The sequence below is a fragment of the Centroberyx affinis genome, unplaced genomic scaffold, assembly GCF_046629955.1.
Source record: "Centroberyx affinis isolate AG114_WGS23_722 - 3 ecotype Tasmania unplaced genomic scaffold, CSIRO-AGI_Caff_v1 ptg000106l_1, whole genome shotgun sequence".
Lineage (NCBI taxonomy): Eukaryota > Metazoa > Chordata > Actinopteri > Beryciformes > Berycidae > Centroberyx > Centroberyx affinis.
In genome coordinates this window covers 168609-187141 of record NW_027278808.1, presented here as the reverse complement: position 1 = coordinate 187141, position 18533 = coordinate 168609, and the positions used below count along the sequence as shown (strand labels likewise).

At 41.2% G+C, this 18533-nt stretch overlaps 1 protein-coding gene across 2 annotated transcripts; it reads left to right on the top strand.

Annotated features, from left to right (window-relative positions):
• The first annotated feature begins 1194 nt into the window (after positions 1-1194).
• On the top strand, positions 1195-16617 carry il12rb1 (interleukin 12 receptor subunit beta 1). Of its 2 annotated transcripts, XM_071524581.1 has the most exons (15): positions 1195-1318; positions 2234-2357; positions 3881-4056; positions 4469-4608; positions 4734-4773; positions 8565-8687; positions 9470-9549; positions 10273-10507; positions 10672-10797; positions 12050-12160; positions 13652-13807; positions 14380-14535; positions 15044-15113; positions 15400-15472; positions 15773-16617. In XM_071524581.1, the coding sequence occupies exons 1-15, from the start codon at positions 1210-1212 to the stop codon at positions 16109-16111; spliced, it is 2058 nt and encodes a 685-aa protein (XP_071380682.1). In that variant the 5' UTR covers positions 1195-1209; the 3' UTR covers positions 16112-16617. The 2 variants fall into 2 exon arrangements, with proteins under 2 accessions (XP_071380682.1, XP_071380690.1); XM_071524589.1 differs by lacking the exon at positions 12050-12160.
• Positions 16618-18533: the final 1916 nt, after the last annotated feature.

The following is an 18533-nucleotide window of genomic DNA, read 5'->3' as shown; positions in this document are numbered from 1 at the left end:
ACGCGTATAAATGGGAAACGGGACCAGAATGAGGATGTAAGATGAGTAGGAGGAGCGTGAGAATCTCTGTCTCCGTGTCCAAAACCTTGAGCTGGACAGATAATGAGATGAATTCATCATCCTCATGTGTAACAGATTAAAACTATTCACTTTATAGTGTTATTACCTGAGAAGAGACAGAGAACTGCAACTTCCTGTACCTTGACCTCCACCCTCCCTTCTTCCCTTTTGTTTGAATATATCATGATAAATGAAATGAATGAATGAATGTTTGGCCAAGACAGAAATCTCAGCATCTGGATAAGTATTGGTTTTGATCAACAACAACAGATATATTATTTGTTATTATTATTTGTGCATCATCGGGACAGAAAAATCATACTTACTGCACCTTTAAAAGGATTTTTTTTTTTTCAGTGAACTATGACCAAAAAGAGAACCTTTAAAAAAGTGGTTTCTAACAGTCATATTAAAGCTGTATGTCAGGTCCATCTAGTAAAAATGCCTCTTTTTTGTCTTACCAAAATTGAATCAATCAACAAAATTCTGGAAAGTCCAAGTGGAAGTTAAAGGCAGGAATATGTTTTTATTTATTTCAAAATTTAATTAGAGGATAGAGATGCACCATCTCATTTTCGAGGGGGTCCTCAGGCACAAAACATAGAAGTTAACAACATATAAACCAAACAGAATACATAAATAATAATAATAAAGATAATAAATTAAACAATCCAACGACACAAAACAATCAACATAGTAACATTTACAAGGACATACACACACACATAAGTATGTACAGTGTACAGTGTATGTCTCACTTAGTGGTGGACATATAAACATCAGACACTGGACAGATGTAGATGTCATCACTCTCCAGCTGTTATCTTATTTAAGTCGTATTCAATTATCTTTTGTTTTCGTTAAAAGTGAAACACAGGAGAACAAAAACATTGGTAGTGAAATGAACATGTGAAAACCGACAAAATGACTTCAAAGAGTCATCGCTTTCAGAATGGCTGTTACGGCCGTTGTGTCTGTCTGCCAATGCATTGGCGCACACTCCCCCCCCCCCCCCCCCCCCAAACAGTTGTGGTTAGCTGCAGCTCATACAACCTAACAGACATGAAACTCCTCTGACATTTCTAAGCAAGCTCATTGAGTTACAAGAAGGCAGGTCGCATATATGGACTCACAGACACTGAGGACGACATGATGATCCTTCTAGACTTTCCACAGCACCTCATGGACCAGCTGAAGGGCTGGAGTTCACTACATGGATTTACTGCCATGTTCATGTTGCTCACTGTTGTCAGCAAAGGTAAACGAATATAAAAAACCCTGTAGCTTTGTTTTTAAATTCACTATGTGGCTTTAAACTAGCTCTTGGTCTACTATTTATCTCTCTCCAAGCAACTCATTCTGAATACCGAGTACAAATCAAACCTGCTGTATTAATGCAGATAAGCCTCTGCAACGAAAGTGTAACATCAGCCACAAAGTGTTGGTTATCTTATCAGCACCATGTGGTTTCCACTGGCAGGAAGCCATCCGCTTCTCACTGCCGGAGCACTTTGCAGCTTCATCAAGAAGCCGACCGTTCTGTTTCGATTTATATCTCTACTGATATTTTCTCCAGATCGGTGTTTTATATGTTTATGGGTTACTTTTTCCACAAACGGGGCATCTGTTGGTTGAAATTTGAGCTTGAGATTGCTTAATGTCATGGAACAGAGAGGTTCAGGTTTCTTTTGCTTTTTAAACTGGCTGACTGAACTCTAAATTTCAGAGAAACGCTTGTCAACACAGCACATTTCGCTTCGCTTCACAGTAAAAGCAAAATTAAAATGAGAAATGAAAACAATAAAGAGATAAAAATAAAAGAGGACTAGCGATATAAAAGGGAAAATAAAGTAAAAATACTAAAAGTAGGAAAATGTACGCTCAACAATTCCTCAGTTAAAAAGGTTAAAAAGGAATGAGTCAAACTTTATTTATATAGCACATTTCATACACGATGCACTACACTTTTGACTGCAGCTACCTTTCAAGTGATTTTGATCGTACTTTTGCTTATGCAATGTGTTATATGTTATTTGTCTGCTTACTATGCTTTAGGTTTGTTGCTGACACTGCTTTCTTTGCCAAGGCTGTCTTGTAAAAGAGAATCTTCATTCTTCATAAAGGTTAAATCCAGTGAATAAATGAAGTGAATCTGAGATGTCTTTTTCCCAAGGCTCGGCTTGCGAAGCTCCTTCAGGTCCTCAGTGCTTCAGGAGGAGCTTTAGTGAGTCTGTTTACAGGTGTGAATGGAGCATGAACACATCTGCGAGCGACGTGACATATGACCTTTACTTCAAGTGAGTTGGACCTATCAGCTGAAGAGTTTGGTTCTAAAATGAGAGATCCACCATTTTGATGATTTTGATTGATAGCACAAAATTAACACAAACTAGAGTGACTCTTGAAGGACATGTGTAACCTAAGTTCTTGGTTGACAAATTTGCTGGATCGATATTTTAAAGATATTCAGGCCCAGATTCACTAAATGTTTGCACAGGGAAGAGTGTGTGATATCACCAAAATGACCAAATCAGAGCTGGTGAAAAAACAAAGCCTCTTTGTACCTGTCAAAGCCATATTTAAATTATATGTAAATCTCATTATTTTGCCTATCTTTATTTGTATGTAAGGCCATGCAAATTGGTGCATATAAGATCCTTCAGGAGACGTAAAGACTTTCACACAGTTTGTCCATTCAGACCGGCTGCTGAGGAGACGCAGCAGGTCAGACAGCAGGCAGAGGGTTTCCATTCTGAACTCAGATCAGATTAGAGACACTGCTGTTATAAGGAGGCTGCAGCCTGGTGGATTAGTCCAGACCTGTCAACTCTCCCGTTTTTCCTGGGTTTCTCCTGTATTTTCACCCCCTCTCCCACTGTGCTCCCGTTTGGTAATTTTCCCTGTAAATCTCCCGTATTTCCCTTTTTTATTTTTACAGTTATACAGAATCCTAATTGGCCCAATCAAGCTGTTTCCATTAGATCCATAGACTATTTAACTTGGGAGACTATTTTCCCATTTCTGACCAGAAGTATGTTGGGAAACATCCATGTGTTGAACGTTAACCCAATCCTTTTTGCTCTGAGATTACAGCAGGGCAGGCAGTAAAGGCACCTGGTCATTAGATCTCTCTCTCTGGAACCGAGAGATGAAACCTCTTTCATGTAAAAATTATGGTCGGGTGGGGGTCCCAGAAAATCTCCCTTATTTTCAAAGCCCAACGTTGACAGGTATGGGTTAGTCTTAGTTTATTTGCTGTGTTTCTTTAGAGGTCTTATAACCAGATTTGCTTAAATTTATTAGTGAATAACACAAAAGCTGCTCTCTCTGAAATTGCCTGTGCAACTCAATATTAGTGAATCTGGACCTTAGTGATGAACTTTGAGTGATGATTTCGTCTGAAATGGACATATGATGTTTTGGAAATGAACTCTTTATATGTATGAGCTCCTTATGAATCAAGCAGATTGTGTATTTATAAAGTAAGAACTCAGAGTGGAATCTTTGTAAAATATGCTTTGATAATGACAGACTGATTTTTTTTGGCAAATACGCTCTTTAATCAACTTAAAATTGTGCCATCCAGTATTGATGTAATAAATGTATGTACTAAATTTCTTTAAAATGTATGTAATACCATTAATGGTTTAGTACACTGTAGATATGTAACAGTAAGTTTGTTTTGCATCATCTCAAAAGCACAAAGAGAAAAACTCCTGTCAAGCTCCCATCCTCCCATACTCACATACACCTTTAATCTAGAAGGCCAGGGACTTTTAAGATGTTTTATTTGTGTTTCTGCCATTTCTAATACACTCAGCACTACAGAGTCGCCCTTTAAAGAAAAGGAATTTGAGGGCATTGACAAGAACTGGATATCCCAGCTGAGGGAGGAGGCACTAATCAAAGACCGGCCCGTTTACATATGGGTGACAGCTCACACAGGAATTTCCAGCTGCACGTCACCCAGGACCTCTGTTGTCCTGAGTAACACAGGTACTTGATGTTCTGCTCATTTCACCCAACAACATAACATACTAAAGCACATTATGAGTCCACAACTTGCTATCAGGGCAGGAAACATTTTTTTTTCATCCACAGGCCACAGTGGAGAATGAAGTCCAAAATACTGCAGCCACTTCCACAATTTGACTAATTAAATCTATTTTTTAGAATGAAACAGAGCCCCAGGTAACGGTTGGTTACCTGTTAAAGTGGCTGGCTTGTGGCTGGTTTTAATTTTCCAGGCTACATACTATGCTCATACAATGGGTTGTACAACGATGTCAGAAGTGATCGTTTTATTGCAGATAAAACATATTTTATAGGAACTGTTATGAAACTTAAAAATATATATATTTAAATAACACAAACAATGTCAAAAACTGTTTTGCTTTTTTTTCAACAGTTAAGTATGAAGCACCACAAACTATATCAGTGTCCTGGTTAAAAAACAACCTCAGTTTAAGTTGGAAAGCTGCAGAGGAGCAACCGGCTTTAGCAGAGGTGCGGTTCCGAAGAGAAGACACCACAGAATCATGGGAAAATGTGAGGCATATTTCTAATGTGAACTCTATTCACCTGCTTTACTGGATATACTGTACATGAAGTTGATTTCCATTTTTTGCTGCCTTGATTAACCTGTTTGACCTTTTCCCTCATTGTTGATATAGAGAATAACCGAGACAAATACACCAAAAGAGCCTTTAATGTGTAAGTACTCTCATGTGTTATAGACCTGTAATCAGAATCAGAATCAGAATCAGAATCAGAAATACTTTATTGATCCCCGAGGGGAAATTGGGTTACATTGCAGCTGCTCACATTGTAGAAGTGAATATATATAAGCATAGAGAAATTATAAGAAATTATAAGAAAAATAGAAATACGAAAGTAAGAAATATGTAAAATATGTGCATTATACTACAATATATAACAATGAGAATAAAAATAATAATAATAATATAGAAATAAGAGAAATAAGAATTCTGTACAATATGCATCATACTCCAATATATACATACACCAGTGTTAATAATTAAATAATTAATAAGTATTGCACAGTTGAATTATTGCAGTTGAATTATTGTTGAATTATTGCACAGTTAGATAGTATAAGTTATAAGTTATGGGTTATAACTGCTGACCGGGTGAAATAAGTTCAAGAGCCAGTCTACTGACTCAGAGTGTCTGACACTCTGAGGGAGGAGTTGAAAAGTTTGATGGCCACAGGCAGGAATGAGTTCCTGTGGCGCTCTGTGGTGCATCTCGGTGGAATGAGTCTTGCACTGAATGTGCTCCTGTGCTTGACCAGCAAGTCATGGAGCGGGTGGGAGACATTGTCCAAGATGCCATGTAACTTGGACAGCATCCTCCTCTGTGACACTGCCACCAGAGAGTCCAGCTCCACCCCCACAACGTCACTGGCCTTGCGGATCAGTTTGTTGAGTCTGTTGGCGTCTGCTGCCCTCAACCTGCTGCCCCAGCACACCACAGCAAACAGGAGAGCACTGGCCACCACAGACTCATAAAACATCCTCAGCATTGTCCGGCAGATGTTGAAGGACCTCAGCCTCCTCAGAAAGTAGAGGCGGCTCTGGCCCTTCTTGTAGAGAGCTTCAGTGTTCTTAGCCCAGTTCAGTTTATGGTCAATGTACACTCCCAGGTACTTGTAGTCCTCCACAATGTCCACACTGACCCCCTCGATGGAAACAGGGGTCACCGGTGTCTTGGCCCTCCTCAGATCCACAACCAGCTCCTTAGTCTTTGCCACATTGAGCTGCAGATGGTTCTGCTCACACCATGTGACAAAGTTTCCCACCACAGCCCTATACTCAGCCTCCTCACCCTTGCTGATACATCCAACTATAGCAGAGTCATCAGAGAACTTCTGAAGATGGCAGGACTCTGTGTTGTAGTTGAAGTCTGTGGTGTAGAGGGTGAAGAGGAAGGGAGATAGGACTGTCCCCTGCGGGGCCCCAGTGTTGCTGACCACTCTGTCTGACACACAGTGTTGCAAGCGCACATACTGCGGTCTGCCAGTCAGGTAGTTGACAATCCAGGACACGAGGGGGGCATCCACCTGCATCGCTGTCAGCTTCTCACCCAGTAGAGCCGGCCGGATGGTGTTGAAAGCACTGGAAAAGTCAAAAAACATGACCCTCACAGTGCTCGCCGGTTTGTCCAGGTGGGCGTAGACGCGGTTTAGCAGGTAGATGACGGCGTCCTCAACTCCAAGTCGGGGCTGGTAGGCGAACTGGAGGGGGTCCAAGAGTGGCTTGACCATGGGTCGGAGCTGTTCCAGGACAAGTCTCTCCAGGGTCTTCATGATGTGGGAGGTCAATGCCACCGGTCTGTAGTCCTTGGAGCCAGCGGGACGCGGCGTCTTTGGCACAGGAACGAGGCAGGACGTCTTCCACAGCACGGGGACCCTTTGAAGACTCAGGCTCATGTTGAAGACATGGTGAAGCACTCCACATAGCTGGGGGGCACAGGCTTTGAGCACCCTGGGGCTGACACCATCAGGGCCTGCAGCCTTGCTTGAGTGGAGTCTCATCAGCTGTCTTCTTACATGGTCAGCTGTGAAGCACACTGTAGAGGTTACAGGTAGGGGAGGGGGAGGGGTGGAGTTGTCAGGTTGGAGAGGGCAGTCAGTCTGAGAGCCAGAGGGGGGGGAAGTGGGACCCTCAGTGGAGGATGGGGGGCTGTAGGAGGGGGGGGGGGGGGGGGGGCGATTGAGTAGATGTTGGTTGGAGGCAGACGACAGATGAGTCAAGGGGGGGCTGGGCAGGGGTCACTGTGTCAAATCTGTTGAAGAACAGATTAAGTTCGTTGGCTCTGTCCGAGCCGCCCTCAGCCCCTCTGCCGCCAGTCGGCCTGAAACCAGTGATGGTCTTCATGCCGCTCCAGACCTCTCTCATGTTGTTCTGCTGGAGTTTCTGCTCCAGCTTCCTCCTGTACTTCTCTTTAGCCTCCCGGATCTTCCCTTTCAGGTGACTTTGGATTGTTCTCACCTCTTCCCTATTGCCAGCTCTGAAAGCCCTTTTCTTTGTGTTGAGGATGGCTTTGATTTCCTTTGTTACCCATGGCTTGTTATTTGGATAACAATGGACAGTCTGTGCTGGGACAGTGCAATCCACACAGAAGTTAATGTAGTCTGTTATACACTCTGTGAGCCCATCAATGTCCTCTCCATGCGTCTCACAGAGTGCCTGCCAGTCTGTCACCTCAAAACAGCCCTGAAGTGTCTCATAGGCCTCCTCCGACCATCTCCTCACTGTCCTTGTGGTCGCAGGCTGTCTTTTCACCAGAGGCACATAGCAGGGGTTGAGGTGCACAAGGTTGTGGTCTGACCTACCCAGGGGGGGGAGGGGAGAAGAGCTGTATGCATCCTTCACGTTAGCATACAACAAGTCCAGCGTCCTCTCCTCTCTGGTTGGACAGCTCACATACTGGGTGAAGTTGGGCAAGGTTGTTGCCATGGTGACATGGTTGAAGTCACCCGAGATTGCTATGAGAGCACTCGGGTGCTGAGTCTGGAGTCGAGCTATGGCGGTGTGAATGACGTTACACGCCGACGTCGGGTTGGCAGAGGGGGGGATGTAAACAGCCACCATGATGACATGTGACATTTCCCTGGGCAAATAATACGGCCGGAGTCCCACGGCTAACAGTTCAATGTCCGGGCAACAAATCCGTTCCTTGATCGTAATGTGACCAGGATTGCACCATCTGTTGTTAACTAAAACAGCAAGCCCTCCGCCTTTACGCTTACCGCTCTCGGTGCAATCCCTGTCGGCCCGAACAGTCTGAAAGCCGTTGATGGAGACGTTGTGGTCGGGGATATCCTGGTGCAGCCATGTCTCAGTGTAGCACATAATACTACACTCCCGGAACTCCCTCTGACTCCTGGCTAGCGCCGTTAGCTCATCCATCTTATTCGCCAGTGATCTTACGTTTCCCAATCAGAGAGAAGAAACATTTAGATTTAACATTTAACATTTGGGTTTAACATTTAACATTTAGATTTAGATTAAACATTTAGGTTTAACATTTAATATTTAGATTTAACATTGACATTATATTTAATATATTTTTTACAAGAAAAGTAAATATGACAAAGTTCACAAATATTGCTGTAAATCTGGTAAAAAGTGACTTTAAAAAAATCACACCACTTTTTTAAACGTTGTTTGGAGCTAAATGTGGCGAAATCTTGCTGTTAATTTCAGCGTGCGCCACTTTACAATCGGCACCCCATAGATAGGAGGCTTTTTTCTCCTGCTTAAATGCAAAGTGCTGCTGTGAACAGTTGACACATTATGTGAAATAAAGGTTTACATTTCTTCAGTGTCCATAAAATGTATAGCGATGTTAGCAATGTTACCATTCTTCATTTTAACCAGGTGTCACAGGTCTCTGGTGAACATAAATCACCAACTAGAATTCAAAATACCGAGGTTTTCCTTTACGAATCTGCCTGTTTTTCTGTTTTATCTGCACAGACCAGGTCAATGTTGTGAATCTCCGGAAACGTTCATCTTACCAGGTTCAGGTCAGACAGAGGTCCATCCAGGCCAAGAACCCGCTGTGGAGCGACTGGTCTGCAGTTCAGACTGTTCCTGCAGGTGAATCATGTTCTGTATCTGCAGCAGACAGTTACCTGAATGCCTGGCTCAGAGGTTTCGTGGTGTTTCGTGGTTTCATGGTTAGCACTCTGGACTTTGAATCTAGCATTCTCAGTTTAAATCTCAGTGGGACCTTGTTAATGTCATGGGACACAAGGCAGAGGCAATCTTTAATTTAAGTAAAACTGCACTAGATAAAACTGTATTCATTCATTTAATCAGTCTAAATCACAAAGGGTTGCTGCAACAGGCAAGACAATCCCGTCCCCACTAATTGAGACACCGAAGATTTATTAAATTTTAATCAAATAAATTAAATAATGCAATTTCATTCCAAAAACCCTCCAAATGAAAACACTGACGCGTGTACTGAGAAATGGTGGCTGGCATGGAATAAATCACATTATTGGCTATAAAAGAAACTGTTAAAGTTTGTTGATGAAGCTCACAAAGTCATTCTGTTTTTGAGACTAGAATCATTTGTGTTTTTGAAATATTGACTAATGAATTTCACCTTGAAATTTCCCAAATTTCAATGAAACCCTTCAAATGTTTTGCCCTTTTTATCAATCAATTAAAAATGTAAACAGAGAAAGCAATTCATTTTCTAACCCTTGCTTAAGAACATCTATCTCCATTATGGATTTTTAGATACAGTTTGGATCGGGGGTCCAATTAATTAACATTTTGCAGGATATTCACTTAATTAATGAAATGAAAGTATGTGGACCTGCTGTCTGCTCACCAACACTAGGCTATAAATATCTGTGTTTTTATTGCAGAACTTGAACATCAGCCTGAAGTTAACCTGACCACCAGGGAGTTTAACAATGGCACTCGAATGCTAATACTAACTTGGAAGGTAAGCTAGTGAAGAGAAACTATACTCTCATTTTCAACACATCTGTGTGTGTAGTTTGGGGCAACACACGTTTTCTGTCTTGCTGTCTTGGTGTATTGGTGTCTTCTGTCTTGGAGAGCAAACACAGAGACTAGTTTCCATGTTTGACATCTACTGATTAAAAAAGCATGTTATTGCAACAAGAACAAATCTACTAGCAGGGTGAGATAATTTAACTTGCTTTCAATACAGTTTCACTTGTTTCAAGAGTTTTCTCATCGGCCTCTGTTCATTCATTTATTTTTTGGGCCATTTATTCATTTGTTGGTCTGTTTGTTTATTCATTCTTTCGTCCGTCTTTCACACACTTTTTACATTACACTGATTCACCAGGGGTAGTGCTAAAATATAATTTAATTTCATATCTCCCACACTGCAAGTTCAAATAACTTTTTTTGTACATATATCCTGCTATCCTTGCTCTCCAAAATGCCTTCAGAACGCCATATTGGGCTTTCCACCACTGTGTGTTTCTTGAATAACAGTTTTACCCCCTAAGACTTTTTCATTGATTTACTGATTGGCCCAGACGGGGGCTGCACCATTTGTGGTGGATGATATGTCAACTTTGTTTAATGTGTTTTAAGAAAAAATAGGATACGAAGATGCAATAGCGGAGCAAAATATTTGTTAGGATGGACCTTGTATGTGTATTTCTGAACTGAGCTCCATCCTGTTTCTCAGGTTATGCCACATGCAGCAGCAGTGGGAGGAGTGTATTACAGCATGACAGACACCCAGTCTTCTCATGGATGTCCTTGTCCGAAGAAGAAGAAGAACAAACAAGTCAAGACCACTGAATACAGCACTTATGTGACTGACTCTTTCGTCAACATCTCCGTTATCGCCACAAATGCAGCAGGGGCGTCTCCTGCTGCAAATGTACTGGTTCCAGCCAAACCAGCCAAAGATTTGAAAAGTAAGTGTGCGCACGCCTACACACATGCACACTTGACACATGCATCCTTGAAAAAATTGGTCTTTGAGTCTTATGCATTCTAAAGTGTATTACTTAGCATGTATATTTATCCTTCAGCAGACCCAGTGCTTAACAGCCATGTTGTTACTTTTTCCCCCCAACAGCTTGTGACAAACCATTACCAGAAGTAAAAGTTCCCCAAAGAACTTGCCTAGAGTGGTACGAGCTTCAAAATGGGAAAACAATGCCAGAAACAGTGAAAACTTTTAAAGCAAGGCATAATATAACAAGTAAGTCATCCGTGCAGTTCTGTTAACAAGCAGGTTCATTGCAAAGTGCTCTACACACAACAAAGGACAACAAACAACAACAAGCAGCTGCGCTAAATAAATGTGTCTTGAGTCTGGACACTGTGACCTGAAGTTATGTACTGATTCATTCAATTGTGGATAAAATAGATCAAATTGGTGGCTATATAGAACTAATTCCACTGATTGCAACAGAGCCTACTGTAAATCTTCTTTTGTACAGAACCTGGCCATTAACACTGTAATTGAAGTCTCACCCATTTCTATGCTGCACTCACTGTGCTGTCTCTACATCAACAACAACAGCTTTCAAAGGTCTTAGAGAAAGTAGCCGCAAATCTACTAACTTCCTTCCTCAGCCAAAATAACTTATTTGACAAGTTTCAGTCAGGTTTCAGATCGTTACACAACACAGTCTGTAGCTGCAGGTGATCTACTTTTAACTGCTGATGTCTGGGACTGCTTCATCTTAAAGCAATAGTTCACCCCAAAATGAAAATTCAGCCATTATCTACTCACCCCCAACTCTGTTGAAGTTCACAGGATCACCAAACACACAGAGTTAGCCCGCCAGTTCCTCCTCAGTCTTCTAACGAACTGCTGCAGTTATTGTAGCCATCTGTTTTCAGCTCCAAAAAAGCATAAAATTGTGAGAGTCTTCTGCCACAACGCTGTCGGGTTTACACCTGAGCAGAGTCATAAATCAGCAGAATCCTTTTGCCATTTTTAAAACATTTAAAAACCCACTTTTTACTCTACAGCCTCTCAGTGTCACTGATGTGTTTTATCTGCTCTTTTTTGATGATTTGGATTGTTTTGGTTATGTTATCTTTTTCTTTTAAAGAGTAACTAACCCCAAACCCAAAACTGTATACGATATGTAAATCCCTTTGAGACATGCTTGTGATAAGGGGCTATATAAATAAACAAGACTAGAATAGACTAGCTGTGTAAAGTCTCACATCTAAAGGTAAAAAGCATGCTACTTAAATTGACATCTGCTATTGGCTTATCTTTGGTGCCAGGTGATGTCACCTACCTTTAGAGAACAACAGGTAATGACATCACCTGGCACCTAGCAGATGGCAATATACAGATTTAGGTTTTGGGCTTAGTTACTCTTTAACCTTGTGAAGCACTTTGTAACAGAGGTATTTTGTGTGTTTAAGGCACAATATAAATAAAGTTGACTTGACTTGAAAAGCACGTAAAATCAAATTTGGTTTTGTTACAGAAATGAAGGCAGAGATGAAGGAGTATGTTCGCTACTTTTACTTCAAACACAAATGCGTCCGTGGGATACCACAGACAGTTGAGATGTGTCTCTTTTATAAAAAGGAAGGTGGTAAGCATCATTAAAATGGAATTTCTCTACATACTGTGACCATTAAAGATGCACAGGGTCACACTGCAGGAATGATGGATGATGTCATTTAAAGCTGCACTACGTAATATTTTTCTAACTGAGATGCTGTAGATTCACCCAATTCGTGCAAAGTTGGTATGGACGCTGGTTCAATCTTCTCCACACAGGAAGTGATGAATCCAAACTTAAAGGCCTACTGAGTAGGATTTTGCTGCCTGTGGCTTGTAAACACAACTTTCAAAGTTGGCCCCTCCTCCCTGCATTTGCCAGAACGGTAAAAAACAACTGGTAAAAATCTGTTAGAAAAAAAAAGAAAAAAGAAAAGTAGGCTTGTTCCAAAACGAGAGTGAATCTGGGGTTTGAAAGGTAAGCTTAGCTATCAGCTTTTCTACTACAATGAAACTACGCTAATGATAGCTAGCTGGCAGTTCACGATACACATTAGCTCTGACCAGTTGCTCTGTTTCAGAGTTCGAAACCGCTACCGCAGCCAGCGAGGCTTTTAGATAGAAAACGATTTAGCAGTGGTTTTGGTTGCAGCCGCACACACCTGCTGCCAAAAGGTCGACGCCCAGAAACGTCCCGAACATTAAGAAATTAGAAAATCCAGGCAGAAGGCAGCAGGCTCTCTGCAAACACTGTCACAGACTACCATAAGTAATGATTGAGTAGGATCATTTTTGGATGAGTTTATGCTATTTCAAGGGGGAAATCCTGCTCAGTATGCCTTTAAGAGTCTCCACCAATCTCCACCCCAACAAATCCTGCATTCAAGTGGTGTCGGGTTTACGGTCTTAACGAGTTTCTGACCAGGAAGTGCCACATTAACACCTTATTATGATCAAGTCAGAGAAATCGGGATTGTAGATGCAGCACAAATTGTCCGAGTTGTGACGTAATCGCTCTTTCCAACATGGCTGAACAGAGTCGTATGTAAACATAAGAAATTTCATAAAATAAAGCCGAAAATGAACCACATGTATTTAAAAGACATGGATTTTCCTTGATAACTACAGTGCTACGGCATGCAATTTCCTGTGGTATTTACATTCATAATGCTAGCAAGGCTATCACTAGCTTGATTGCTAAGGTATGAAATGAATGAGCCAAATGACACGGACGGCCGAGTTCCCGACTCGGAGAAAAGTAGGACCCCACATCACTTGAATGCACGGTAACAAAAAGACATTTAGTTTACTGATGTCACCTTACCGGATTGCTGGGTATTGAAGTCCTCAAACTGTTACCTCTTGCTGCCATTTGGGGCCGCCAACGTGCAAAGTTTTCCAGTGCAGCTTTAATTTCATAACGTAACATTCTTTCTGTCTATATCTCTCTTCTTCTGACTGTCTCTCTCTTTTCTTGTCTTCCTCCACTGCTGCCCAGTAGAGCAGAAATGGAACGAAAAAAACTAAAATATATATATGTGTATATTTTTCTTAGACACTAAACTTTACTTTTCCTTTTCAGCTCCCCGCATCAAACCTCAGGGTTTCACTGCTCTATGCGAAACATGCTGTTCTGCTGAGCTGTCTTGGAAAGCCATTCCCACTGAAGAGCAGCAAGGTTTCCTCACACACTACGCTGTGTGCAGCATGAAAACCAGTCCGCACGACGAGGCTGAAGGTGCAAAATTCACTCCTACTACTCCTACTTAACAAATAATCTGCCATTTAGTGGATTTAAAAAAAAAAAAGCATACCGTACTTTGTAACATGGAATTTGGATGAACAATTCTGAAAAGTGGCAAATTAGTGTGATTTTTTTTTTTTCAGTGTATAACCATCTACAGAAGTAAGACTAGCTGTCATTAATTTGGCAGCTAATCCTAATATACTAATAAAATCCTAATAATCCTAATAAAACAAAACAAAACAATATAAATACATAAAGTACACTTCTGTCAATAACGCTTCATTCATCAGTAGCTGCTTTTGTTCACTCTGTAAAATATTTAATATTAATATTATTATATTATATTATTAATATTTTTGCTGTTGGTGGACAAAAAAAATTATCTACAAAACGTTTTACAGGATTGAAGAAAAGAATGCATATTTTGTCAATGATTTGTTTTTGTAATTATACAATATTCCAACTGCCTGTGAAACTCACTCCACATATAAATGGCCATGTAATGAGTATTTCTGTGACAATTTGCGACATACTGCGTGTTTTTCCACCTCTCATTTCATTAGAGTGCCATAATGTACCAGCATCAAGCACAGAATATCGTCTGGAAAACTTGACCCCGGGATCCAGATACAACATCAGCCTGGCCGGAGTAACCAGAGCGGGAGCCGGACCCAAAGCCTTTGCAAGTATCAACACAGCGCCGGAGAATCCTGTGAACGGTATGAGACAAGTCACAATTTTAATTCCTTGAGACTTGACTTGATGCATGAAGAGAAGACTTGAGATTTGACTTGAGTTGGGTTCTGGTGACATGGGACTTGACTTTGACTTGTACTTTGATGACTTGAAAAGGTTTCTAAAGTCTTGACAAAAAATCTAAAGTTGAAACTAATTATAGAAATCAAACCTATGATGAAGGTTTTTATCCTATTAAACCATATTGAAAATTGAAAAGACAGATTTTTTTTTTTTAAGATATTAACTCGATACTGGACACTTATTCTGACTTGACTTGGTACTTGACATTAATGACATGTACTTGACTTGGTAATCTACATTTGGACTCGGGACTTGACTTGAAACTTGTGCCTCAAGACTTGAGACTGACTTGGGACTCGAGCAAAGTTGATTCAGTCACACCACTGGTAAACTGCAAGTTAATGTGACAGTATTTCCATATGCGATTACTAACTTATCATATCCTATCTTATGTTCTTCCCAAATTAGTGTGGCTGAGTCTTGGCTTGCTGTCTGTGTTCTTTTTAGCCTCAATACTGTGCACCTTCATCTTAAAGAGGTGAGTGTCATTGCTTTTTGACAAAATGTTGTAAATATTCTACATTTTAGGATAGAAATATAATTAACAAACTATGTGTGAGGACTAATAACTCTGCCCCATCTGAGTCACATGAAGACTAACAATTGTTGGGTAAAATAAACACGTTTCAGAGAGTTGTGTTGAGTTTAATATATTCTGCCTTACTTTTAGGAATTCGACTTAGTCGATTAGCTGTTTTGTCTTTGCTCTTTAATTCATCCTGGTTGGTCCTGTTTGACAGTTTATATTCTGTTCTAATACTTAGGATCAAAAACAGGATCTTCCCTCCTGTGCCGATACCTGTCATTCTAACAGACACCTTTCGACAGGGGAATCAGGTAACTCTTACCCAAGATCTATGCTTTGCCTGAGATTTAGAATCATGCAGATTTTGGGGAGTTTTTCGTTTTCTAATGCTTTGAAATATGCACTTTTAGTCATTTGTTCACTATAGAGATTCACTGTAGAGTCAGTAGTGCCAGTAGGGTGTAAAACCCTCTTTAGCCAGAGAACATGCAGAAGTAACAAACGTCAGAATGCCTTCACTGACCAATCAGAGCTGAGTTTTCAACAAAGCCGTGTAATAAACTTCAGTATTCAGTTGAGACTGATACCATCCTCTGCCAATGTGATCTCAGCAGGAGATGCTAGAGATAAAAGAGGAGGTACATGAGCTAATGCTGCAACCAGAGGGCAAGTCCGTGCCGATGCCTGAGGACCTGGAGGAGACCACTGTCCTGGGGGAGGTGTGGGAAACCGATGACGCCGCTGAAGAAGACATGGAGCATGAGAGGATTCTGGGAGATTCCACAACCTCAGAGGGAGCCAGCGATGAGTGTTTGAGTCCCGGCTATAAGAGTCAGGTACTGAGGCGGTCCAGAGACTCAGAAGTGACGGACCTCGGACAGGGAGACGAGATTACCATGCTGATATACAGGAACGGCTTGGTCTTCGATGTGAAGGCAGACTCCTCTTAAAGGGGATATGAGTAAGGGTTTTACTGCCCCAAAGCACAAAATGACCATAATATATCTAATACCAATGACTCAATGATTATGTATCCAGGTGCTGAGATTTCTGGCTGTCCTGTACTCTGTTTTGGAACAAAAACTATCAACTGCTCAGTGACGGAGGACGGTGCTACGAAGAGGCGGCGCATTTCAGCTACGAAGGCTGAAAAGCCTCGTTCTCAAGACAAAAAAAGCAAATGTTTTACTACTGCAGTACTTAGCATGGTGATATATTACATTTTCACCAGACATTTCTGTTTTGGAACCCTGCACTAATTAGCTAGCTCACTCATTACTACTGTAATTCAAGGGGACGGGAGGAGTAGGTGGGGGCAGAGACTTGTGTGGGAGGAGACAAGCTCTATCGATGTTGTTGCAATTCCTACTGGTCACCCACAGAGGTTGTTAAAGGACAAAGATTCCAGGATTCCAGGATAAGTTTGGTGATTTTGGACCTATATATAATTTGTTTCTTCCATACCTGTAGTACTTGGCCCCACAGACAATATTGGCTCCATAGTCAGCTGTCGGTAGAAACAGCGAGCTCCGCTGCCTCTTGCTGCAACAATGAGTCCAAACTGTTTGCCAAAATATCTCCAAAAAAGCCGCCTGTGAAAAGAATACGGAGACCGACCGACGTGTTTCTATCCACGGCCCGGAAAGTGGATCTCAGTGGATAGTAGGGCTGTGACATTGACCGAAAATTACAAATCGAATATTGAAATATGAAATGCATATAAAATCAATAATTATCAATATTTTATTATACATTTGTTTTTTAATCAATAACGTTAATGTATTTCTAGTGTTGTACTGGGTATGCCCACTAGAGGGCAATATAGTGAAGGTTTTGACAGAAAGACTGACAACAGCAGCTCATTTAATAAGATTTATTAACAAAACAAACAGAAACTGTGCATTTAGCACACTGATCCGTCAGAAAATAGACCGAATTTTACTGACGGATAGATTTCTGTCCATTGGGCTGTTTTGGAACGTCAACGTGTTCGCCGCTATTTAATGTAGGAACGTCTCGTGTTTCTCGTCCAGTCTGTCCGTCAAAACGAACGGAAATCTGACGGAGACAGACGCGTAACACTGAAAATGAATTGAAATGAACGGAGACGGACAGACACAACAGATCAGTGTGACCGCGCTACTTCAATGGCAAGATTCTCTGGTGTGCTAATAATCTTTTCTTTTGCGCCTGCAGCCGCGGGACGAGTGTTAGTAGCCATTTTTCAACTTATTTAAGTTTTATTTCCTGTTTAAAACTATCCTTGCTATTTTGATCATGTGAAACTGAGTGATAAAAATAGGCAATACAATTGGATAGCCAATATCGAACGTTCCCTTTGATGTTCGAATATGGCAATCAATGAATGTGTTCGATAATTTATTGATTATCAAATTAAATGTCACAACCCTAGTGAATAGTCTTCTACCAAACTCTACTGTTTACAATCTGACCTGACCGTCCCAAACTAGATCACTCCGCCAGTAACGACCTGCAGCAGTTGTAGTGAAAGTGTGAATAACCGAGGAACTGAGTCATGTTTCCTCTCAACTCCCGGTGGAGCTGCAAACGGCTTTTTGGAGATATTTTGACAAACAGTTTGGACTCATTGTTAGCAGCATGAGGCAACAGAGCTCGCCGTTTCAACTGACAGCTACCTGACTCTGGAGCCAATATTGTCTGTGCGGCCCCGCTCAGCGTTAATTTCAGGGGGATCTCGCGGGGTTGTAGTTGGAGCTAGGGGGTTTTAAACCCTGGTCGTGAAACTCACCTAACACGCAAATTACCTTCAACTAAAGGCCAGTTTAGAGTCTGGTGAGTGATCGTTGCCACCGGCGATTATCACACGCAAACAGATGTTACAAAAAAACACAAAACCAATATACCAACAATATAAAATTACAAGGAATACATACAAATATACAAATTACACAGTATACAATCTCAAGTAAAACAGCTATAAACTTCAGTTTTTAAAGACTGCAGCAGACTTTTAAAATCACCCAGAGGGAGGAAGTGATCCAGGTTTGCATCTTTCTGGAGCTGATTCCAGGACCATGGAGCAAAATAACTAAAAGCCATCTTCCCAAATTCTGTGGAAGGGCGAGGGACAGTGAAAAGTAGTAAATTCTTAGAGTGCAAGTTGTAAGAACTTGTGATAAGATTGAAAAGGCCATAATAGCCAGGGAGCCCTATGATGGCTTTGTAGAGAAAAATGTGCCAATGAAGCCATCTGCGGTAATATAATGAGGTCACACCTGCCCTTTCATACAAATGACAACGATGAGTGAGTGATTTAGCATTCAGAATGAAACGTAAAGCGCCATGATAAACTGTGTCTATAGCCTGAAGTGAGGTGGCAGAGGCATGCAT

What these genes read in the sequence shown, in the direction of transcription:
- il12rb1 (XM_071524581.1), top strand. Translation starts at nt 1,210, where the DNA reads ATGATGATCCTTCTAGACTTTCCACAGCACCTCATGGACCAGCTGAAG. An exon ending in TCCGCACGACGAGGCTGAAG is followed by an intron (nt 13,808 to 14,379) that starts GTGCAAAATTCA and finishes TCATTTCATTAG; the next exon opens with AGTGCCATAATGTACCAGCA. An exon ending in TGCACCTTCATCTTAAAGAG is followed by an intron (nt 15,114 to 15,399) that starts GTGAGTGTCATT and finishes TCTAATACTTAG; the next exon opens with GATCAAAAACAGGATCTTCC.